This window comes from Bombina bombina, chromosome 6 (genome assembly GCF_027579735.1).
Source record: "Bombina bombina isolate aBomBom1 chromosome 6, aBomBom1.pri, whole genome shotgun sequence".
NCBI classification, from domain to species: domain Eukaryota; kingdom Metazoa; phylum Chordata; class Amphibia; order Anura; family Bombinatoridae; genus Bombina; species Bombina bombina.
In genome coordinates, this window is record NC_069504.1 from 753,320,596 (window position 1) to 753,346,171 (window position 25,576).

The following is a 25,576-nucleotide window of genomic DNA, read 5'->3' on the forward strand; positions in this document are numbered from 1 at the left end:
GCCGTATTGATTCAAGGATTGACATTTCCACTAGCCCGAAATCATGCGCCACGAAGTGAGAGCTCTCTTTTCAGAAAACGTTCTAATAAAGTTTATACAAAAACAATTCAGAGTCGATTCCTGGTGATGTCACAAATACGACAATTACTACTATACGGTAGTAGTACCGCAGCGCATGCGCACGTCTCTACCCCTTGCCCTTTAAACTTTTACGTCACTATATCTGATAAAAACATAGCGAGTAGTTTATAGTGGGCCGTGGGAAATATCTTCTCTGTAATTAAACGAAATGCTTAAAACACCCACAGACTCCATAGTACTAGGTTTTGCTAAAACAAATCATTGTAAACAATAAATGTGTTCCCATTCACAAATACCCATAAGAGATATTTCGCGCGTAAACAAAAACGCGGGAGAGTAAGGGGGCGGGGTTACGTTCCCGGCTCTAGTTCTCCCATTTCAAAAGCAGAGGCGGTTACGGTGGGGTATATGTTCTCCTGTCTCGCGCTTCAATTATTTACCGTATGCACATGTGGTTTACGTTCTGTCGGTGAGCGATCTAGGAGAGATTGTTGAGCCCCGCACTGACTTGACTACAGCAAGAGCTGCCTTCCGTAACCTGCCTATCTGTTTTTTTACCCTGTTGGCGGGAAATACAGTATTCCTGCCGTTTTGTTTTAAACCAGCCGTTGTCCTATATAGTATTTTATATATCAACCCTTTGCACACAGATTCCTACTTATTTTATTGGTTTTACGGTTAATTAGCCAAGGCAGGCTTCTGTAGACATGCCAGCCCAGTCCTCCTCGCTGTCCCTTCCCGCAGATGTCAGAAAGCGGTAAGGAGGGGTTTGGGTTTAATGTTTGGGCTGCTTGATCTTTGATTCAGTTTAAAAAAAAAAAAAAAAATCACTTTGTATTCTAAGGTTTTTCAGTCTGGCGATTTGGTTGATGAACTCTTCCCTTTTTGTTATTTCTCAGATTAAAATACGACTAAGTGTATTTTGAGTCGAGAGAACACTTGTTTTGGGAAGGGAGTGTAAAGAGAAATAAACAAATTGTGACTATGGCCCCGGATATAACATTAAGAAGTATTCACTTATACAAATTGCATTTTCTTACTACATATAGTGCGCCCCCTTAGCTTTGTTACCTCTACTAAAGTCTCGAGCTGGTCTTGTAGGATGTAGACACTCTACAAACTTCCCTGACACTTATATGTATATACAGTAGTTATGTGTAAAGGGTAGTGGCTTTACAAAAAAGGAAGAAATGTATAGTACACTCTATGTAATGGTAACTGTGACCACTGCTTTGGAGCCCTTGCAGGACAGGCTTGATCATGCAAGTCTCCTTACTGCAATGTAAAGTGGTTTTCACATGACCATGGTTTCTTAATCTGTCACCTTGTAGTACTTCTGTTGTTTGGCCCTTCTGCAGTAGAAATGTGGGCATCAGATGTACAGTGTTTAGTAGGCATGTGCATTAAACAAGGGACACAGCAGTCATTGTCATTCAGCTCATTCAGGTGCCATACTGATTTGTGCCAAAGTAGAACACAAATATTTGGATTTGACACCCATGACAGAGCTGAATGTTGTTGCCTGCAGTCCTTTTTGGCATTTGTTTCTTCAACTGGTGTTGAAGCTTGCTCTATGTAGAGCATTCCTGCACCTTCAGCAAATGCCAATACTGTGGCTTCAGGGATTTGTCAAGCTTTAATGGATCAGTTGCTTCTAGAATATGGTAATGGGAGGTTTTATTAAAGGGACAGTATACACTCATTTTCATATAACTGCATGTAATAGACACTACTATAAAGAATAAGATTCACAGATACTGATATAAAAATCCAGGATAAAACTGTTTAAAAATGTACTTAGAAGCTTTCAGTTTAGCTCTGTTGAAAAGGTAGTTGGAAAGCCCACTGCAAGTGGGGAAATAAGACACTCACCCCTCCCCCTTTTTGCATATGAGAAGACCCTTTACACAAACAGGAGCAAGCTGAAGAAGGTAGCTGACGGTATTCAAATAAAACTTTGGGGCTTGGTTAGGAGTCTGAAAATCAGAGCAATGTTATTTAAAAAAAAAAGCAAAATTATTCTTTTTTTTTTTTTAACAAACTTTATGGGCTTTATAAATCTACGAAACATTTATGCAAAGAGAAAATGAGTGTATAATGGCCCTTTAACTAAAGAAATAGTTTTTTTATTTTACTCAGGGAAAACACTTTCAACATTGTATTTATTAGTGACCATTGCAGCGCCCATAAGTGTCTGACATGGTCTATAACAGCATCACTCTAAACTTTTTAGACAAAGTTACACTGGAATTTTTTATATTTTTTTTTTTTTTCTGTAGACTCAAGGATTTGGATAAAGATCTGGATGGAATGACTGAGCGAGTATGTATCATATTAGTTGTGTATTTATATATACAAAAATTATATATATATTTATATATTATTTATTTTTTGTCGGTTCATTTTGTAACTTGTATTTTTTTTTTTTTTTTCAGGAGTACATAAAAGAAAAGCTTACTTTGGTACTTGGTTTTCTGGAAGAAAATGCAAAAGACCAACTTGATGATCTGGAGAGTAAATTGAGTAAAGAGGAGCTATCTGAGGTATTCTATAAAGTACATTCAGACTGGACTATAAACGATTTAAACAGGAGTTGTTAGCTTACTCCTTTTGCCCTTTGTCAGGGCTAGACTTATCCCTGCACCCCGAATACCACGGCACCTATTTTTGGTGGAAGTGTGGGTGCTGTTTAGTATTTAATAAATAGCCGTTTATAATTGGGTAGAGAAGTCCCTTTCTTTAAAGAGTCTTAAAGGGCTATGAAAATCAGTTTGTTTTTGTTTTTTTTTTATGCAATTTTAAACAACTTTCTAATTTACTCATATTCTCGATATATTTATTTGAAGAAGCAGGAATGAAAGCTTAGGATCCTGGCCCGGTTTTGGTTCAGTACCCTGGGTAGCGATTGCTTTTTAGTGGCCTTCTTTAGGCTACAAGTTTATACAATTAACAGAATGAAGGGGTGTAAAACCCAAATTGTGTTTTTTTTTTTTTTTTTTCAATGACTCGCACAGAGCATAGTTTTTAAACCAACTTTAAATTCCTTTTTATGTAATGGTAAACATTCCTATACATATAATCAGATCCAGAATGGAAACTATTTTAGATGGACCTTAATTCATCCAATCTAATGAAGATACGCTATAAATTACATTTTATTCTAACTAAGCAATTCTAATACCCTGTGCTTCTGCCAGTTTTTTTTTGTTTGTTTTTTTTCCCCAATTAGCAGTTCTGACTTATTCAATCTGCGCTCTAGGCACAACACAAATTTGAGTGCTGTATGGCTAGAGTGCCAATTGTAGTAGTCAAAACCAATACTAAGTTTGATTGGGCATCTGAAGCACGGGGTATTAGAATTTCATCGCTATATTAAAAAGTACTTTATAGCACACATTTATTAGGTTGGATTAAAGTCCTTTTTAAAACATATTAAATGAATAAATAAGAGTAGTCACAGCTAAAAAGTAGATGCTGTGAAAAAGAATGACAAGGCAGCACTCAAATTGCATAAATAACAAGTGGTTTATTAGGTAAACCTACACATGTCAAACAAAATTCCCAAAACCCTTACTTACAATAAAAGGAGTGACTATTGAACCCAGGCCTGGTTAATACTTTATCTGACACACTACCGTAAAACTGCGGTTATTACAAGTGATTGTTCGAAGTATATAACATATCTTAAACTATGCGCTGTTACAAACAAACAATGTGTGAAAGATAAACTGTTGCAACATAATTCAAAAGAGACACAGATTAACAGATGTCCGTTTTAACAGAGCACTTAGTGTGAATCACACGCTCTGTAAATGAATTTGTGTTACAAAGAAGCAGTTCCAGCGTTACTGATTGGAAAACAAACTGTTATAGATTTACTGAGCAAACAGTCTCACCACATTTGCGGTACAAAGTTCCAGTATTCGCTCCAACACTAGCTTGTATAATTACCACTTGATCACTCCAAGCTTTGCATATTTCTCATGCCGGATCCTGGTAATTCTCCAAACAAAGCGATTTTGTGTTAAGGCTCCATTACGGTTTTAATGCCTCCTTGTATTTACAAAACCGGAACTTCCATTCAAGACTGCTGCATGCTTGTCAGTTGTTAGATGTGCAAACGATATCGGCACCAATTTACTCCCAAAAAAGTCTGAGCATATAACCACTAATTCTAATGTGAATAAGCTGATCGAATCCGCTTCTTCACCACTCACCTCTACTTCGGGGGCGCAAACGACAGTGTGAACGTACTTAAAAGATATGCCTTACCTCTCCCAGGCTTCAGATTCCTGACACCACGGTACCTTATTCCGCTTGTGTGGTCCTTTATGCGGACTGCAGAAAACAAACCAACTGCTCCGCTAGGTTGTGCTCAGTTTCCAGCCTCGAGGTTTTCCGGCGTCTGACGTCACTGTCTCTCCCCTGTGCTTCAATTCTCGCGGGAGGTGAGTGGACTATGCTGACAGGAATAATCACCTGTAACTCCGTGCAAATCCTCCGTTTCTTTAACGTGCAGCAATAGAGGGATATAAGGATGCACTGGTAGCTGATAGATGTTGCAAAAACTTTATTGAAGAAAACATTAAAAGTTCATCGCTGAACACATTTTATTCCATAGACAAGTAAGAGGTGTATGTTCCACCCCAGGGACTGCTTGCTGATGCGTTTCGGCTCCAAGGGCCGTAATCGTAGCTGCAGTCACTTGCCTTAATGATCCTTAAATATCAATTAAAACCAGCTAATAGGTTAAAAATAGTAACACCCTTTTACCTGGGGCAGAACAAAAAACACCTTTTAAGGTCTAAACTCTTTATTGCATATATGGACACATAGTAAGTTTAATACTAACTTGGACCAAACAATGATTAAAGACCGTAAAGCTCACTAAATATTGCTCAAAATTACCCATATACCTACATTAACAGTATGAAACAACAAATACATATGTATATACATATAACCATATTTGCAGCTTCCTGATACATTTGTTGACATTGTAAAGTAGATACAAATATACAGAATAGCGATATTACAAATGCAAATACAATTGCCAATACACAAAAGGAAGGGAAAAGAAAGTAAGTCTGTTTCATTCCTTAATTATAACCTAAGTTTCATGCCCCAAATTTGATCTCTTCCCAATTAATGTGAAAACATAGAGGATTTAATCCAAGGGGATTCATGGAAGAAAAAAAGGTTATAAACCATGTTTAAAATTTATGGGATTCTCAATCTCACTTATCAAGTCACTTTCTTCTTAGTGACACAGGGATTGAAAAAGGGGTCTTCCTAGTTAAAAAGACTGAAATAATGATGCAAAGATAATAGAATCTTCAGGGTGCTGGATACACAGGCCAAAGGATTATTACTCCCAAAAATTAATGAGATCAAACTCTGAATTTAATCCAACTATTTATGGGTTGGTGGGAGCTGTCCCACATCTATGCATGTGATGGACGCTGGAAAGAGAATTGTTTATAATAAACGCTACATAGATGACCTGTTGGTCATCTGGAAAGGTAGTGAGACAGAAGCATCTGATTTTGTCAATGTTTTAAATAACAATGACGTGGGTATAAAATTCACATATGATTTCCATCCAGAGAGTATTAACTATTTGGATGTGAATTTGTCAGGTACTGACCAAGGACAAATTCTAACCAGGATTTATAGGAAACCCATAGCGGGAAATTCTCTTCTCCATGCCCAGAGCAACCATCCCAAAAGGGTATTTAGGTCTGTCCTTAATGGGCAGTTTATAAGGCTTAAAAGGAACTGTACTTTAAACACAGAATTTGAAAGACAGGCTTGGGATTTGGAGAGGAAATTTCTCACTAGGGGTTACAAACAAAAGGAGATTACAGCATCTAGAGAGAATTGCAGGAATAGACAGGAAGGATCTACTAAAGACCAAAAAGAAAACCGATATGAAATTTGAAGGTGTAACATTTATAACACAGTATAGCCAACAATATCATAACATCTGCAATATATTAAGGAAACATTTTCCAATGCTTAAGGCGGATGATGGGCTAGCTAATGTTATACCCAAAGGCTGCAGATACGCCTTTAGAAAAGGGAAAAGTATAGGTAATATTTTAGCACCCACTCAGTTGAGGCCAAATACACATAATCAAACCTCAGTGTTAAGATACAAGGGCACATACAGGTGCAGTTACACACAGTGCACAGCGTGCATGTACTTACAACAAGGTAATGGCTTTTCCAGCACAGTGACAGGAGAGCAATTTGAACATCTATCTTGTCTAAATTGCAGAACCTCTTATGCAGTGTATCTCCTGACTTGTACTGAATGTGAAATTCAGTACATAGGACTCACGACGAGAGAAACAAGGGAAAGAATAAGGGAACACCTTACGAACAGAAAAGCAGGCAAACTGACCACACCGCTAGTGCAGCATTTCAAGGAGAGGCACAACAGTAGTCCCCAATCGTTGAATTGGTGAGATGTAAATCAAGAGGAGGAGATAGAGATAAATTATTGTCTAAAAGGGAGGCATACTGGATACAGACTAAGAACAAGGATCCCTTATGGATTAAATTCAGAGTTTGATCCCATTAATTTTTGGGAGTAATAATCCTTTGGCCTGTGTATCCAGCACCCTGAAGATTCTATTATCTTTGCATCATTATTTCAGTCTTTTTAACTAGGAAGACCCCTGTGTCACTAAGAAGAAAGTGACTTGATAAGTGAGATTGAGAATCCCATAAATTTTAAAACATGGTTTATAACCTTTTTTTTTTTCTTCCATGAATCCCATTGGATTAAATCCTCTATGTTTTCACATTAATTGGGAAGTGATCAAATTTGGGGCATGAAACTTAGGTTATAATTAAGGAATGAAACAGACTTACTTTCTTTTCCCTTCCTTTTGTGTATTGGCAATTGTATTTGCATTTGTAATATCGCTATTCTGTATATTTGTATCTACTTTACAATGTCAACAAATGTATCAGGAAGCTGCAAATATGGTTATATGTATATACATATGTATTTGTTGTTTCATACTGTTAATGTAGGTATATGGGTAATTTTGAGCAATATTTAGTGAGCTTTACGGTCTTTAATCATTGTTTGGTCCAAGTTAGTATTAAACTTACTATGTGTCCATATATGCAATAAAGAGTTTAGACCTTAAAAGGTGTTTTTTGTTCTGCCCCAGGTAAAAGGGTGTTACTATTTTTAACCTATTAGCTGGCTTTAATTGATATTTAAGGATCATTAAGGCAAGTGACTGCAGCTACGATTACGGCCCTTGGAGCCAAAACGCGTCAGCAAGCAGTCGCTGGGGTGGAACATACACCTCTTACTTGTCTATGGAATAAAATGTGTTCAGCGATGAACTTTTAATGTTTTCTTCAATAAAGTTTTTGCAACATCTATCAGCTACCAGTGCATCCTTATATCCCTCTATTGCTACATGTCAGTTGTTAGAACCACATCATAGTAACTCGGTATGCTTTGGACCAGCTGCCAGGGACTTAGCACTCCACTTCAAACAGTTGCCGCTTCACAAAACGTCAGGCATGACGCGTTTTGCCCCTCTCTTTAGTGGGCTGACTTTAGGGCTTCATCGGATGCTTATCTGTGGTGATAACACCCCTTTTATAGCTCAATAGCTAATTTAAATATTTAATTGATGACAGTTTTAGCACCATATTGCAACCTCATATTCAAAGATAAACAAACTTTTAATTGCACAAACATCATATTTGTTAAATAATTACATGTTATGCAACATATATTTGGGTTTTTCTTTTCCATTCTGGGATGGCAAAATCAGAACTACACAATTTATCTACCATTGCAATTTTTACATCTCAAAACTTTTACTTATCTTTTAGGCTAGACTAATGACTATTATATACACAACTGAAATAATGTAAGTATAGAGATACCAAAGGCTCTTTAGCATTTGTCCCCTACTAGGGAAAAGTTCTACAGAAAGCATGAGAAATCTATTTTTTCATTAAGGCCATTTAGAGCCAGAGTATTTAATCGATAAATCCATTGGGATTCATTCCTTAATAGCATATTATCAACATCACCACCACGGCGGTGCTGTTTTATGTGCTGAATGCCAGTTACTTTCATAATAGTAAAATCAGAATTATGCTATAATTCAAAGTGTCTGGCCACTGGGCTATCCTGCTCTTTGTTCTTAATGTCATCCCTATGCTCTCTGACTCGATCTTTCAGATCACGCTTATATTTCCCTATGTAAAATAGGGGGCATGAGCAATGCAAGAGGTAAATAACACCTGTAGTGTTGCAGGTTATCCACTCTTTTATATTGTATTGTCTACCTGTTAAAGTTTAAAATTTACATGTTTTTTTGTGTAAACCTGTGTTTGTGATCTAGAGTGCACACATTTCAATAATTAGTAATTTGGCCTTTTTAAAACATAGCTTCTATTCTCGATCTGATTTTATGCATTGGAAATTTTAGCATCGCTTAAATAGAAATTGGAAGTTTGTTTAAAACAATTTTGGGTGTATGTCCATTTTAATCGATTAATTGTATAAACTTATAGTCTTCTAGGGAGAACACTATGTATTTCATCATGGCAGTGATAAGTAAACTTTATCCATTTAGGAAAAATACCTGAAACAAGTAAAAGCCCTTTTGAAGGAGGAGCTGAAGGTTGAGAATGGAGATGTTACAGTAAATGGAGAGACAAATGGCTGCTCCCAGAATGGAACATGTGATGACGTGGACATGCTGGAATCTACAACTGACTCCAAAGGACGAAAAACCAAGAGAGGCAAAACAAATAGAGAGAACAAAAGTAATTGCAAGCAAACTAACTTTATGAATTATGGCTAATGACCAAATGCTAAAGTTCTGTTGACTTGGTGACATTAAAAGCCTTCTAAGTAAGAAGAATGGTATTAACTTGGCTGCCACTTAAAGCTGGCTTGTTTACATCAGTTTCTCAACTCCAGTCCTCGTACCCCTAACGGGCCAGATTTTCAAGATATCTTAACTAGGGCACAGGGGATATTTGCAGAGGGTTGAGTGGTTTTGTTATTGATCAGCTGATTTCCCCCTGTGCTTGTAGGTAAGATCCTGAAAATCTGAGCTGTTAGGGATACCTGAGGGCTGTAGGTTTTTTCCACAAATAAATCTTACCAGTATGAAGATCGTTGTACAAACCTTTTATATTTCAGAATCCCCTGCCCAGGCTCGTGTGTCTCGTAGTACTGTCAAGCAGCCGACCATTCTCTCCATGTTTTCCAAGGGGTCAGTAAATTTGTTCAAAGTTTTAAGATGCACAATAGTCGAGACCATGTTTAAGACTTTGTGAAACTTAACTTATTTTTTTTTAAAGGAACAATTAAACTTTCAGATAGTATACACAATTTAAGAACTTATTTGCTCCGAATAACTTTAAATATGCACAATCTTTTTGACACTTTCTTAGGCACCAGCTCCTACTAAACATGTAATATTATTCAGAATATTTGTACTGTATGCAATTGGCTGATGGCTGTCCCATGGTGCAGTGGGAGTAAAAATTGACTAACTTTCAAATTAGTCAAATCTAATACTAATTTGAAATTCAAACTGATTTTACATTTTCTTATACATCTACAGATTATGAAAGTTTAGTTTTTTTTTTGTTTTTCTGCAAGTTGTGTAATGTCTGACTAGTCAAGGATTTTGCAGTTCTTGATTGTGGGTTTTGTTTTTTTAAAGGTACATAATACCTATGCTAAATCACCTGAAAGTGATGTTGCATAACTGTAAAAAGCTGACAAATATTATCTGAATATGTAAAAAGGAAGTTTTTTTACTTCAGTTCAGAGAACTTTCTCTGAACAGTTAGAGCTGCTGCAAGTTTTGGGCGGAAGACACAATAGACAATCAGCAGTGAGGAGGCCTTGCTTTGATCTTACTATAAAATTCCTTAAACTGAATAGGTTAAAGCTTCCTTGGAGGTCCTGGGACCGAGTCTCTTTACAGTGTGATGTGAATACTTAGGACATCTTGAGGGATTTTTTTTTTTAAACATAGATGTACAGGTGAGATTATCTAATCTGCTTTATGCTGCATCACTTTCAAGTGCATCAGCATTTGGGAACATGTATTTTTTTTTTTTTTTTTTTTTTTTTTTTTTTCCCCAAATAGGGTTTTTACGCTAATACAACTTAATGGACTTCGAATGTCTTGTAATTTTACTTTTTTCCTCTGCCCTTTCCAGACCAGGCAAAAGAAAATCTAATGAAGTTAATGGTGAACCAAAACAAGAAGCTGAAGCTCCATTAAAAGTAGAAAAAGAAGAAAAGGTATTGTCTGGTTAAAGGGACTGTAGAAACCTTGTAATTTTATATTCCATAGCAACAGAAATTGTATCAACCAAGTCTTAAGGTTTATAAAACCCATTAACCTCTTCGGAACGGGGGCTGTTGTCCCCGTTTGAAACAAAACCTAGAAGTTAAACTATGTTTGCGACATGTCTCACATTAAAGGGACAGTCTACACCTTAGTCATATTAAAATCTTACCCTAGATTAAGCTGCAAATGGCCTCCTGCACCCCATTCTATACCATGCAGCATGAATGGTATAAACATTATTTTAAAATGAATGTTTCTGGCCCCATTTGTAATGGTATCCAAGCTCTGCCCACTGACATCACGATCTGGGCTGCAGCTGCATAATAAATTCACTAGTTGGATTCAACACTGTCAATGCTATTAAGCAGAGTGCCTAGATGCAGCCCAGGTTGTGATGTCATCAGTGGGCGGGGCATGGCTCATTTTGAAGTGGCCAGGAACAATAATCATTTAAAAAGATTTACTGTTCCTGCTGCATGATATAGAAAGGGGTGCAGGAGGCTATTTGCAGCTTAATAAAAGGTAAGATTTTAACAAGTCTAATGTGTAGACTGTCACTTTAACTGCATCCACTAAGTACAAATAGGACTTTGTTTTTTTTATATATATACAAATTTTTATATGAAGATACTTTTAAGTGAGAAATGTGAATGATAAATCTATTTTACTGCAATAAGATACCCATATTTGTGTTCAATGTACTACATTAACACCCCCCCCCCCCCCATGTAGAGGTTTTTGAGAAGTTATAGGACCAAACATGGTGCCTGCCAATTTAATGAAGATTACCCCTCCATGGCATAATATTTGCAATAGTAGAGGTGTGTTTTTGGTTTTTATAGCAAGCTGTTGGTTGGATCCTAGAGAGAAAATGCCTGCCACAAGTCTGGACAGCTAAAAAAAAAGTTTTGGTACAGCACATGCATTATACCCTACAACCTGCATTCTATAAATGGTGTGTGCTTTAATTGGCTCTGGAGTGAACCTGTACATTTTTTACTCGCTGCCACGGTTTCAAAATTAAAATAGATTATATTTTTTTTTTTTTTATGCTTAAATAATATTGTCCAGCCATCGATATTCAAGTTTTGGAGAGCTCACACAATTTAGCCGGTTCTGCCATTTCAATCTGGGCAGCCAGGTGGATGATTGTGGCTATCCTTTCTAATTTAATAAAATTTGATTCCATAGTGTCCCTGATTGGATGGAATATCGCTTGAAAATTTCCCTTAAGGGAGGCCTTTTTACTCAAATATTTTCTCCCTGGTTTAATTTGTTCCCAATTATCCACTTTACCTGCTAGTGTTACCTTTTTTTAAAAATATTTCCATTACCCTTATATTGGCATTTTAATTAGTTTTATTTAGCCTGTGGTATCCCCACCCATCCTGAAATTTTTTTGGCCTCAAGGCCAAGCTGTATAAACACAGCCAGTAGAAGAAATAACACTCCCAGTGGGTTATAGAGATGGTAAAAAAATATAAATTTTCAATTGTTCTTGGTTTATGGACAGACAATAAGATAAAGCATGTGTATATACACAATGTGATAAAGTAATCCGCTTATACCTACAAGCTCAACCCATTTTAGGTTGTGGCTTCAAAACACAAAATCGGCTAATTCATATACACAAACCTTTAAAAGCAAATCTCATACATTATATACTCTGCAGCTGGTTAAAAAAAGTAATTGGGGAAACGCATTAAGGAAATTTTTTTTTTTTTTTATATATATATAGTTTACTGTCCCTTTAAATTTAATAAAAGATTCATCTGCACAGATGTGGTAATTGTCTAAAAATTTTAGAGGTAGTTTTATCACGGTTTGTTTGTCATGCTATCGGGCATTGTTAAAATGAAGAAACTGCAGCAGCTGTTCATACATATCTATCACTAAATCCTTGTGGGGGATAAGAGGTGGGTAGCCAGGATGGGGTTCCGCTTCCAGTACACACAAACGATTGGTTTCTTCACAATGCCCATTAATGTCAGTGCCCAAAATGTTTTAATTTGATGGGGTGCCGGGTTTTTTGTTTTTTGTTTTTTTTTTTCAGTGGTGTAATCAAATATGCTGTGGGGGCCTGTGCACCAGTATTCAAGCTCATATTTGATTGTTGTGGTGTCTTTTGTGCCTGAAGATTCAATGTTTCAAATAAGCCACTGCTGACTCTGAATACTGATGCGTTGGGCACAGACCCTCAGCATATTTGCATATACCTCTGGGGAAAACTGCATTTTTTAAATGGTAGTATTACAAAACATGTAATTAAAATTAAATTCACCCATAAATTTCAACTTTGACCTGTCTATTCCTTTAACCCCTTAACAACCAGCGTTGTACCCTGTACGACACTGCTGTCCTGGGCCTCTGCTGCGATCTCGCTAAAAGTAGCTATTTCAGCAGAGTCTTGCATCGGGCTTCGAGGGGGGGGGGGGGGCTCTTGGAGGGAGAGGTGGGTCAATTAAGGAGTTGGGCAGCTACACTACCGAAAAAAATTAATACTAATTTATCGGGAACTAGCAGACAGCTGCCAGTACCTAAGATGGTGGGAGTTAGAAGGGGGAGGGTTATAGAGCTCTTTGGGAGGGATCAGGGAGGTGGTAAGGAGGTAATCTTACATTAAGGAAAATAAAAACTAAAAATAAGTGTAAAACTGCAGCCTGTCTGCCAGTACTTAAGATGGGGGTGACCATTGAGGAGGGAAGAGCTGTTTGAGAGGGATCGGTGGGAAGTGTCAGCTTGGAGGGTAATTGCTACACTAAGCTTAAAATTAACCTTACAAGCTACCCAATTAACACCTTCACTGCTGGGAATAAGTGTGGCGCACAGCTGCAATTGGCAGCCTAATTACTAAAAAAGCAACAGCAAAGCCCTGTCTACTATTTCTGAACAAATGGGATCCTAGATAAACTTTTACAACCATTTGTGCCGTGATTGCACAAGCTTTTTGTAAATTTCAGTGAGACACCTATAGTTTGAAAATGAAGTTTCTTTTTTTTTTTTTTTTTCAATTTGGCTGTGAAATTGTGGCGTGAAATATACCAAAATGGGTCTAGATCAATACCTCTGGTTGTCTACTAAAATATCTCTACTTAAATGTAGTAAAAGAAAAAATGCTCTGGTCTTTTGGTGAAGTTTTAGTCTGAAATGCCAGGTCCTTAAGGGGTTAAAGGGTTTGAGACTTTTTAGTACTGGAAGCCTGAGTTGTATACATTTTGTTTTCTTAGGAGAAAGAAGAGAAAAGGTTAAAAGTGGAATCAAATGAGGGTGACTCGTAAGTATCATTTTTGCTTACACAATCAATAATCTAATATTGATGTCCTTAAACCCTTCCCACCCAAACTTATTCGTTTACATCAGAACCATGTTCTAATGTAAAAATTTAAATCGCGCTATAGTTGATGCAATTGCATGATTTTCATGATGGGGTTGTGTCGGGAGTGCCTTTGATCCCGTTCAGGAATTGCCTATGGCTTCAGTACAGTCAAACTGCTAGGAAGTTCTATGCCGACCTTAGGGCACCTAAGCCTAGTGGTTAGGACGGCATAGAGCATCTTGAAGGGGTTAATTTAAGTCTTATTAAACAGTTCACTTTAAAAAATATATATATTTTTTTTTTTCTAGTTCTATAAAAGAGACTCCAAAGGTGAAGGATGTTCAACAACCAAAGGTATTACATTAAGATGGTGTGCAAGTTATCTCAAAAGTTAAACAAATCTGAAGGTTTGCTTATGTTGGTTTGCAATGCTTATAGTGACTTTATCCTAACAGACTCCTCCACCGAAATGCCCTGATTGCCGACAGTACCTGGATGATCCTGATCTTAAATTTTTTCAAGGGGATCCAGATGATGCTGTAAGTATTAATTTACATAATGCTATCTGTTGGCAATCAAAATGTGACATACTGTAAAATGCTTTGCTTTTTAAAATAGTCAACAAATGTGATCTGGTTGGAACATTGGTAGTGGGGTTTTTGTTTTTTAAAAACACATTCTCTACAATTTTTATTGGCTTGAGTCTTATATAAAACTTGTTGTTTTGCAGCTAAGCTATACTGTAAACTTCTGGTTCTATAAATCCTTATCTGTGAAACCTGTCTTCCTGTAGTTGGATGAACCCGAAATGCTTACAGATGAGCGTTTATCTCTGTTTGATGACAATGAAGATGGTTTTGAGAGCTATGATGACCTCCCTCAGCACAAAGTAACCAGCTTTAGGTCAGTCTTACAAGTGATTTACCTTTTTAGACTCTGCCTGGTTTTGTACTCGGTGCAATCAGCAATAAATAAACATAGATTAGTAAAGAAATTGTCTTTCTATTTTTATGTCTTACCCCTTCACCTTAAAAGCAGTATGGATATCATACTTTTTCCTAACCTCTTCAAAAGAAATTGTGCTAAATACACATCCAGCTGATAAGTTTACTTCATGCTTGCATGCCATATTCTAGATGTGAGTTATTAACCTTAAGGTTCTAAAGCCATTGAGGTGCAAAATTGTGTGTATAGTTTAATTTTTTTGTTTTTTTTAGTGTTTATGACAAAAAGGGTCACTTGTGTACCTTTGACTCTGGTCTCATTGAGAAGAATGTTGAGCTGTATTTCAGTGGTGTTGTAAAACCAATTTATGACGACAACCCATCACTTGATGGTGAGTGTTTTTAGTCTGTGTAGATATAAATATATATTTAAAAATAAGTGTTCAAACAGCTACCTACTCCATGAATATTTGTACATGTTACTGTTGCAAACCTTTTTCCAAAGTGGCAGTTTTACTAAAGGTTTTTCTGTAACTATGGAGAACTAAGTTTCTTTTTGAGGGTAATCTCTGAGGAGTTGTGTGCACACGCATCACTTGGCATCCTTGATGTCTCCTATGTACATAGTTGTAGTTCTATATTCTATTAACAAAGCATAACTATGTAACATCAACAAAAGTAATCTGCCTTCATCTTAAATTAAACAAATCAAATGTTTTTATGCTTTAAACTAAAGCTTTAGTATTCTGCTACATGCCTTCCTGAAGGCTTAATTTTACTTAGTTGGTATAAGTAGGAGGTAACATAATGAAGGGTGCTTTAAATGCCAACTTTTGTCGTTGCTTCATTTGACTAACTTTTTGACAGGTGGCGTTCGTGCAAAGAAGCTCGGTCCTATTAATGCCTGGTGGATAACTGGGTTTGATGGAGGCGAAAAAGCTTTGATTGGATTCACAACAGGTAAAGCAATAAAATTCTACATTTAATAGTGCCAGTGCATCCTAGCACCAGCAATTTGTTTTGCTTTTATAAAACTTGTCATTCCTATTACAAAAGGGTTTTTATAAGTACACCAAAAGGATGTTGAAGGTGCTGGACCATTTTGCTTAAAGGAATAGGAAATTCAAAATAACATGCATGATTTAGTCACAAATTTTGGGTTTCATGTCCCTCCAAAAAACTATTAGCTTTAAGCAAGTTTAGTGTGTACTTGAGAAATGTGAAGTATAACACTACATCATTCTATTTTGACTGGTTTGTCCCTATTTAGCCTTTAGTTACATGACTCTTGAGAGCCCCATAATGGCAAAATGATGCAATTTAATTCTTGGTATTAGTTGAAAGTTAAACCTAGGTAGACTTGTATGCTAATTTCTAAGCCTTTGAAGGCTGCCTCTTATCTGATTACCTTGTATCTAAGCCTCTGCATTCAGAAGTAAAAAGTGTTATATGTAATATACATACTTTCCAATGGCATGGAGAGTCCACAAATCCATTGTAATTACTAGTGGGAATTCAACTCCTGGCCACCAGGAGGCAAAACACCCCAGCCAATCATTTGTACATCAAGGTGTGTGAAGATATTTAATCCTTTTATGGGTAGTTGCCCTTCAAGCAAGGATTGGGGCAATGCTGTGTCATGTAATACTTTCCATAAGTTGTGGGGTGTCATAGCTTTGATGCTGTACCTGCCCTGCAGCTGGTAAGTGCTTTTATCCTTCTAGATTAGGATACAGCACTTAGGGAGTTAATCCTTCAGGTGGATTTTCAAGGGGAATAATATCTTTGGTTATATTTTGTTGCGCAGCAGAGGTGGGGCACTGTACTGCCGTTTTGGAGATGAGAAACATTTTCCTTAATGGCTTTTTAGAGAGCCCTTACAATATGTCTGATTTTAGTTATTGTGGAACATTAATATAAGAATCTATTTTTTTATTTTTTTTATTTTTTGCCTTAACGTTAAGGGCCAGTAAACGGCAGGCTCCATATTGACTTCTGTTATGGGAAGATGGGGTTATCGTTGCAGCGTTGTAGATTTGCCTGCATTTTCTTCCCTTGGCACACTTAGAACAGTTGCGCTCACATGACCGCTCAGCATATTCGGCACTCTGATATTTCAGCTTAACACTTGCTGAGGTTGCTGGAGTCTGAGCCCTACACTGCGGAGAGGTGGTGGTACTAAATAATCAATCTCTTCCTGGGGGCAGGAAGCATTTTTATTGCTTATACAGGACCTTCATTTTTCTAGTTAGGGATTTTGATTCTCTGGTCACGGAGGGGCGAGTCTCCCCAGCAGAGCTGAGTAGAGGTGCCTATCTGTTTATATGCAGGGAAATAAAGTTTCTTTTTTTTTTTTTTTTTTTTTTTTTTGTTAGAATCTGACAAATTTTAGTGAGTTAATTTTTAGTGTGAACCATTAATCCTTGAAGAAATTATCGGAATCCATTGTCAAACTTTTGATAAATATCTATTTTGCGTGGAGGCTCAGGTTATACCTCCTGTGCACTTTTGTTCAATATGTCTAAAATGTTTCTTAAAAATATAGACACTGTCAGAGCCATCTCACAGGACATGCCTCAGCTTACTCCTCAGATGTTCCTGTCTTAAACAAGCAGTGCCCTGCGGTTCCTCAGTTCCCCGGGGGCGGGGTGATTTTGCTGCGCAACTGACTAATGCAGCTTTGAGTGCCTTACCTATTTCAGTTAAGAGAATTTCTGATTTCTGTCAAGGCTGCTTTAGCCAGTTTATCTCGGTTGCTTCTGAGGGCAGATTGCAGAATCTGCTGTAGTTAGTACAGGGGACTCAGGAAGTTAATTTTAAAGGGCCACTAAACCCAAAATCTTTATTTCATGATTCAGATAGAACATACAAATTTAAACATTACAATTTACTTCTATTTATTTTGCTTCATTTTTTAGATATCCTTAGTTGAAGAAAAAGTAATGCACATGGGTGAGCCAATCACACAAGGCTTCTATGTGCAGCAACCAATAAGCAGCTACTGAGCATATCTAGATACACTTTTTAGCAAAGAATATAAGAGAATAAAAAAGATAGTAGCAGTAAATTGGAAAGATGTTGAAAATTGCATTCTCTTTCTAAATCATGAGAGAAAAAATGTGGGTTTCATGTCCCTTTAAGCTTTTTTTTTTTAGATGTTTCCTGTTGCTGACTGTAAAACCTTTGGTGCGCTATATCCATGTTGGCTACAAGAGCCACTGTATCTTTAAAGATCCTATGGATAGGAAACAAAGGTTACTTAAAGATGTTTGTTCACCAGGGTCTACAATGGCAACCAGTTACTAGTATTGTGGTGGTCGCTGGTATGGCCTCGAATTTGTCAGACTCCTTGTCAGATCTGATTTTGGAGGAGACTACAAGAAAGGATCAAGGCTTTAAAGCTGGCTAATACCTTTTTTCTGTGATGCCAGCATGCAAGTCTTTTGGATGCAAACATTTCTAGCTTTGCTGTTCTATCCCACACAGCTCTGTGGCTAAAGTCTTGGTCTGCTGATGTGGTATCAAAGTGTAAGCTTCTGTCTCTTCCCTTTAAGTGTAAGACTTTAGTTGGACCTGGTCTGGCTGAAATCTTTTCCACAGTCAAAGGTGAAAAGGGAGCTTTTCTGCCACAGGATAAGGTAGACCTAAAGGTCGCTAAACTTCTAATTTTCGTATCTTTTGCAACTGCAAGGGACAAAATCCCAAGCCTGAGCAAATCAAAACCTTATGGAGGTCTAACCAGCCTTGGAATAAGGGTAAGCAATCCAAAAGGCATTCCTCTGACAAATCGTCATGACGGGTCCCAGCCGATCCAATCTCAGATCAAGTAGGGAGCAGGCTTTCCTTTCAGCAGGCCTGGATTCATGTCCCCGATCCTTGGGCAGTGGATGTAGTCTCTAAGATGCAGGATTCAAATCTTGTCCTCCCAGAGGCAGATTTCTCCTGTCAAGATTATCTGCAAAGCAGAGACATTCTTAAACTGCGTCAAGTATCTCTTATCTAGGAGTGATTGTCCCATTTTCCTCTGGCGGAACTAGGTCAAGGATTCTATTCCAACCTATTCATGGTTCCGTTAGACCTCCGTTTCTCAGGCTTCTGTCTTAAAATAAAGACTCTGCATTCTATGCGCTCTTTAGTTCAGGAGGGTCAGTTCCCCATACCTTATTATTCATTACAAATAAGGCGGTCCTTTGTACTAAATTGGGGTTTCTCCCTAAGGTGGAGTCGGATTGAAACATAATTCAGGAAATTGTTCCTTGTCCTAATCCTTCTAATAAGGAACGTCTTTGGCATAACCTGGATGTTGTGCGTGCTATAATTTTATTTACTAACTACTAAAGATTTTCAGCAGTGTTCTGCCCTGCTTGTTTTCTCTGGGAAGCATAAGGGTCAGAAGGCCACTTCTATTTCCCTCTGGTTTAAGTGATTCATTTTGCTTATGAGACTGCTGGACAGCAGCCTGATGAGAGAATTACAGCTCATTTCTCTAGGGCTGTTTCAAGCGGTGGTACCTTCCATTCCGTGTTCTCTAGCTTGGGTATTGGTTCCCACTAGTAATTGGAATGCCCTTGTGGACTCTCCATGCCTGGAAATCGGGTAAGCATAAACTTTGTTTTCTTATGGCATGGAGAGGACACGACCCCGCCCTCATAATTCAGCAATTTAGTTTGAGTAAACCTTAGGCACCTTTTCACCCATGTGTTTTTACATTTTCCTTTGGCTGAATGACTGGGGATTATGGGTAAGGGAAGTTACACTTAACAGCTTTGTTGGGGTGCAATTTGCTGCCACCTGCTGGCCAGGAGTTTAATATCACACTAGGAATTGGAATGACCATGTGGACTCTCCGTGCTCGGAAAGATTTATCAGTTAAGCATAAATAGTTTAAGACTGCTTTTGTCATTTTCTAAAATTCTGGCATCTCTTTATCCTATGTGTCCTCTCTTTCCATATTCCTTCGGCTGAATGGGGGATTGTGTGAGGTTACTTAAAGCTTTCCTGGTGTATTCTTTGCCTCCTGGTGGCAGGGAGTTTAATTCCCACTAGTAATTGGAATGGATTTGTGGACCAGGAAAGAAAATAATTTATCAGCTAAGCATACATTTTTGTTCAACTTCTCCCTAGCATTTGCGGATTACATATTAATGGATCCTAGTGAAGAGTATGCTGTAATCTTTGCACTAATGCAGGAGAAGATTTATATGAGCAAGATAGTGGTGGAATTCTTACAGAAAAATCCAGATGTTGCATATGAAGATCTACTCAACAAGATTGAGGTAAACTGTAATGTGTTTCGCCATCTAAATATAGCTATTGTATACAAAGATTGTAACAGGATAATGTTGTGTAGACCTGGTGTCACCTTTTTCTCATTTGTAGCTTTGATCTCAAGGACTTGAACAAGAACTGTTGCGTGATCAGATTTCTGTAGATTTTTAACTTGTGTATTTTATTTTTTTATTTTTTTTTAGACAACTGTCCCTCCTGCTGGACTCAACTTTAACCGCTTTACAGAAGATTCTTTACTCAGACATGCTCAATTTATAGTGGAACAGGTAGAAAGTTATGATGAAGCTGGTGACAGTGATGAACAACCTGTCATAGTAACACCGTGTATGAGAGACTTGATTAAGCTGGCTGGTGTCACACTGGGCAAGAGGTGAGTACCATGCAGTGGTAATACATATGCTGCTGCTCCCTGATTTGCACTTGCGGTGCTCTTGGGTCAAGTAATGGTTGCTCCTAGTAATCATCTGACTGATTACCCATTACGGTCACATTACATATAAAAAAAAAATTAAATAGGTAATGCACTAAACTTCACTGCTCTTGCCATCTCCTGAAGGGGCCAAACTTTGCTCTTAACTGCAGTGTAATTGTGCAAACCATAATTTCTCGAATACCTTCTATCCAACTTCTATTGCAGGCGAGCTGTAAGGAGACAAGCAATCAGACACCCCACAAAAATAGAAAAGGACAAGGGACCTACCAAAGCTACTACCACCAAGCTGGTGTATCTAATCTTTGACACATTTTTCTCTGAGCAAATTGAGAAGGATGAAAATAAGGAGAACACAAAACGCAGACGCTGTGGTGTCTGTGAGGTAAGTAATAGAAATAATTGCAACATGTAGTAGTTTTAAAAAGCTATTACCTGTAACTTAATTTGATATGGGTGAATTACTTCCTGTCAAAACCCCACAAGGGGTTGTGGCGCTTACAGGAAGGCAAAGCTGTAGTCTATCACCCATGTTTAGAGTATTTTTTGCTGCAATAAAGAACATGACAGTGGCTGCACTGGATTTCTAAATGCTAATTTTAGCAATTGCTAAATGAGCACTTTTTAATATCTTAGCTTAAAATGATAGTCTAGTCAAAATTAAACTTTCGTGATTCAGAGCATGCAACTTTCTAATTTACTAAATTTTTCTTCGTTATCTTGGTATCTTTATTTGAATGTAAGGTTAGGAACCAGCCCATTTTTGGTTGAGAACCTGGGTAGCACTTGCCGATTGGCAGCTACATTTAGGCACCAATCAAAGTGCTACCCAGGTTCTGAACCAAAAATGGGCCAGCTCCTATGCTTACATTCCTGCTTTTTAAAATAAAGATACCAAGAGAACAAAGAAATTGATCGGAGTAAATTAGAAAGTTGCTTAAAATTGCATGCTCAATCTAAATTGGGAAAGTTTTTAATATTGACTAGACTATTCCTTTAATCATGGGTCACTGTTTCTTTGTATAACCCTGGTATTTAACAGGTATGCCAGCAGCCAGACTGTGGGAAATGCAAAGCTTGCCAAGACATGGTGAAGTTTGGTGGCAGCGGGCGTACCAAACAGGCCTGCACACAAAGAAGGTAAAAATAAATTGCATTGGCCTGGTAAAGTGCCTTGTATTCTGTAAGTCTCAACTGAATAATTTAGTCTTGATCTACAACACTTAGGATGTGGTTTCTATACTTCAAGGTGTCCAAATCTTGCTGTGAAAGAAGCTGATGATGATGAGGTAGAGGATGACATTGTCCCCGAAATGCCATCGCCAAAAAAAATTCTTCAAGGAAGAAAGAAAAAACAGGAGAAGAAAAACGGAATTTCCTGGGTGGGAGAATCTATAAAGGTAATTGTTACTTTTTTTTTTTTTTTGTGTACTAAATAACCGACCAGTTACAAAAGCCTAAAGGAAAATAACCCTTATCTGGTATGTCAAAGGTACAGTTTACCCCTAAACCTTAATTCCCAATGATCCATTTTACCTGCTGGAGTTATATTTAAAAATAGCTTGTTGACCCTTATTTTCGGTATTTGAAATAACTGGTTTACTGTGGTATCCCAAACTATTAAGTCCAGGCTATTGACAAGCAATGTAATCACAGCCAGCAGAAGAAATTACACTCCCAGTTGCGTGAAGAGAACTAATACAATTTCCATTGAGCTCTGGTTTACAGACAAATCGAATATAAGAAAGCATGTGTGTACACAAAGTGATCTAAAATAGTAGTAAAGGGGCGCTAATTAAAGCTAAGGTATCTAGGGGACTAAGGGTGAAGAGTATATGTATTAGTGATGTACGGAGTGTAATATTTTAGCCTGAGTTTTTATATAGTGATATTTAGTGTTACTTATTGAGTCATAAGTAATGACAGCCTTGTCTTTCTTTCTAGACTGAAGGAAAGAAGAAATACTACCAGAAAGTGTCTATAGACTCTGAGATTTTGGAACTTGGTGATTGTGTTTCAGTGAGCCCTGACAATCCCTCAGAGCCGCTATATCTGGCAAGGTTTGTAATCTTCCCCTTTTGTTCCCAATGATCAATTTTACCCTTGTAATATTTATTCCATTGCCTGCAGGATTACCTCTATGTGGGAAGATGCCAGTGGGATGATGTTCCATGCACATTGGTTCTGTCTTGGTACAGATACTGTTCTAGGAGCCACATCTGATCCATTGGAACTCTTCCTTGTTGATGAGTGTGAGGATATGCAGTTGTCTTACATCCATGGAAAAGTTAAAGTGAGCTATAAAGCTCCATCTGATAACTGGTTCATGGAGGTAAGGAACATTAGTCAACTGATTTGAAGGATGGATGCCACTTGTAGATCTACTTGTTCTTAGGTTTGCAATTCTCTTTTTGATTGTCTTGTACTCTATTTCAGATTAAAAGTATGTTCCTAGAAAGGTGGTTAATGTGTTTTGTGAACCTGCATGGAGAAATGTATTTACTTTTCTGTAAGCTTGAGTAACGTGCTCAAAGCCAAACAAATGTGTATATGGCTTAAGTACTAATGGAAATCATTGACAAAATACTTAGCTTTTCATTGTGTTTACATAAAAGGTGGATGGTTCTTTAATGTGGTGGGTTTTGTTTGTGGGGTGTTGCATTTTAAAAGATGCATTCAAAAAATAACATGTCAATCTATCCCTGGTATACATAAATCATTTCATGTCTGAACATTTTTATCTGACATGCAGAGAAACATTTCTGGATAATCTGTAATTCCATTTTAGTATTTCTGATTGTTGGAAATCTAACTAGTATTAAACTGTAAGCTAGCCAGTGCCACGCTAATCTGTTATTGCTTCAGGCAAAATGTTTCATGCACATTTGTAGAACTAAAGTTGTTCACATTCTTTCAGTCCTAAAAGAAGCGTATGGTATGTTTCAGCAGTCGCATACAGCATTGCAAAAGACCTGTATGTTTAATAGCTTAGACCAGATACATACAAAATGGTTGCCAAATGCTATCTGCAATTTATGCTGTAGCATCAGGTACTTTAAATGTCATATTAGGAGATATTGAGGCCTCATTACTATATTTAAAGAACGTTAACTTTTTTTTTTTTTTTTTCTCCCCTCTAGGGAGGCATGGATACAGACATTAAAGTGGTGGATGATGATGGAAGCACATACTTTTACCAGTTGTGGTATGATCCAGAGTATGCTAGATTTGAATCTCCTCCAAACCCACAGCCTACCGAAGACAATAAGCATAAGTGAGTAACGTGAGACCTACAAGAGTTATTGATACTCTGCCCTCATTAAAAGCTGTAATGCTCAAATGCATGCCTGTAGCCATGTGCAGCACATGTTAGTATATCTGATTCGAAGCTGACTGTTAAAACCCTTTGTGGCTGTTAAACAGGCATATAGGTGTAACACCCTCATCTGAAGAAATTGACCTGGAAATGCGTTTTTGTTTAACTTTAAAGGGACAGTCTAGTCAAAATTAAACTTTCAGGATTCAGATAGGGCATGCAACTTTTCAATTTACTTGTCAAATTAGCTTTGTTCCCTTAGTGGTATTTTTGAAAAGCTAAACCTAGCTAGGCTAAAACTGCTTTCTAAACCGTTGAAAACCGCCCCTTAGCTCAGAGCATCTTAAAAGTTTTTCAGTTAGACAGTACTAATTTGTCATATTAGATAACTTTGTGCTCACTCCTGTGGAGTTATTTAGGAGTCTGCACTGATTAGCTAAACTGCATGTCTGTCAAAAACTGAGATAAGGGGGCAGTCTGCTGAGGCTTAGATACAAGGTTATCAGAGGTAATGCGTGTATTAAAATAACTGCTATTTATGCAAAACTGGGGAATGGGTAATACAGGGATTATCTAACAATAAAAATTCTGGAGTAGACTGTCCCTTTAAGTAGTATCTTAAAACGACTGCACTGTCAACTGGAAAGTTTGCAAGCCTTTAATGTGTGGATTTTAAAAAATAAAATATTTTTTTAGGTTTTGTACCAGCTGTGTGCGACTGGCAGAAATTAGGCAACGGGAAATCCCAAGAGTGTCTGACGTTTTGGAAGACCATGACTCTAAAGTGTGCTATGCTACAGCTTCTAAGAATGGTATCCATTACAAAGTTGGTGATGGAGTACTTCTGCTTCCTGATGCCTTCACTTTCAGGTATTTAATCTTTGTAAATATTGTGTATGAAGGTTTATTTCTTAAATGGTAGGTCTCTATTTCCTTAAACCCTTGTAAAGGTTTGCCTATGTAAAATGGTAAAACATATAGTTCCATTTTTTTTATCATTGCTTAGTGTAAATTTAACTATAGCTAAATTAAAGTTGTACTGTTAACCAATTCACACATAGGATATTCCATGCCACCCTAAACAGCATATGACTGCATGGAATGTCCTACCTTTTTATATGGGCATTCTGCAGCCTCCATTTTAAGCTAAGCTGGAATCTGACTGGGGTTGGTGTGACTTGAAGTGTAGGCAGTATATGTATACATTTCACTATAGAAATAAATTCTTTTACATTTTAGTGTGAGGCTTGCCAGCCCAGTGAAAAGGCCACAGAAAAAAGACGATGTTGATGAAGAACTTTATCCAGAATACTACCGGAAATCATCAGACTATATTAAAGGCAGCAATTTGGATGCTCCAGAGCCATTCAGACTTGGCCGAATTAAAGAGATTTTCTGCAAGAAGCGTGACAATGGAAAACCTAATGAGTCTGAAATAAAGTTACGGGTTTACAAGTTCTACAGGTACATGAGTACCTCTCCACCCCCATTTCTCCCTTCTGATTGAATACCTATTAACTTAAATTGTATAGATCTAGTTTCTTCATAAATACAATCTAAAATGTGTCAATCGCTAAATAGTTTGGGGGGGAGTGAAGCACTACAACCTTTTCAAATAGTTATAGCAAATAACTTGGTCTGAAGTGTTTCAACACTCCCATCATCCCCTAGAGAATTGTAATAACTAATTTTAATAACCACTCTACAGCTGGAAGGATGCAGAATAACTTGTTTTGAAATATTCTGTGTGATACTCTAATGTACTAGTACATTTTACTGTGGCACTGATGTATAGCTTAACCATTTGCAAGAGTAAATGCAGTCAGTATGTTGACT

General features: G+C 37.4%; 1 protein-coding gene across 1 annotated transcript in view; it reads left to right on the forward strand.

Moving 5' to 3' along the window:
- Positions 1-257: 257 nt before the first annotated feature.
- Positions 258-25,576, forward strand: part of DNMT1 (DNA methyltransferase 1) — a 38,421-nt gene continuing 13,102 nt past the window's right edge. The window contains exons 1-22 of the mRNA XM_053718026.1: positions 258-838; positions 2,361-2,403; positions 2,517-2,624; positions 8,703-8,895; positions 9,278-9,350; positions 10,312-10,396; positions 13,673-13,719; positions 14,070-14,115; positions 14,217-14,300; positions 14,555-14,664; positions 14,979-15,097; positions 15,573-15,665; positions 19,830-19,981; positions 20,177-20,364; positions 20,632-20,809; positions 21,467-21,564; positions 21,674-21,824; positions 22,369-22,484; positions 22,555-22,756; positions 23,565-23,698; positions 24,437-24,610; positions 24,980-25,204. Of these exons, the coding sequence (XP_053574001.1) occupies positions 789-838; positions 2,361-2,403; positions 2,517-2,624; positions 8,703-8,895; positions 9,278-9,350; positions 10,312-10,396; positions 13,673-13,719; positions 14,070-14,115; positions 14,217-14,300; positions 14,555-14,664; positions 14,979-15,097; positions 15,573-15,665; positions 19,830-19,981; positions 20,177-20,364; positions 20,632-20,809; positions 21,467-21,564; positions 21,674-21,824; positions 22,369-22,484; positions 22,555-22,756; positions 23,565-23,698; positions 24,437-24,610; positions 24,980-25,204 (2,669 nt within the window). The 5' untranslated portion in view covers positions 258-788. The remainder of the gene's footprint in view (positions 839-2,360; positions 2,404-2,516; positions 2,625-8,702; positions 8,896-9,277; positions 9,351-10,311; positions 10,397-13,672; positions 13,720-14,069; positions 14,116-14,216; positions 14,301-14,554; positions 14,665-14,978; positions 15,098-15,572; positions 15,666-19,829; positions 19,982-20,176; positions 20,365-20,631; positions 20,810-21,466; positions 21,565-21,673; positions 21,825-22,368; positions 22,485-22,554; positions 22,757-23,564; positions 23,699-24,436; positions 24,611-24,979; positions 25,205-25,576) is intronic.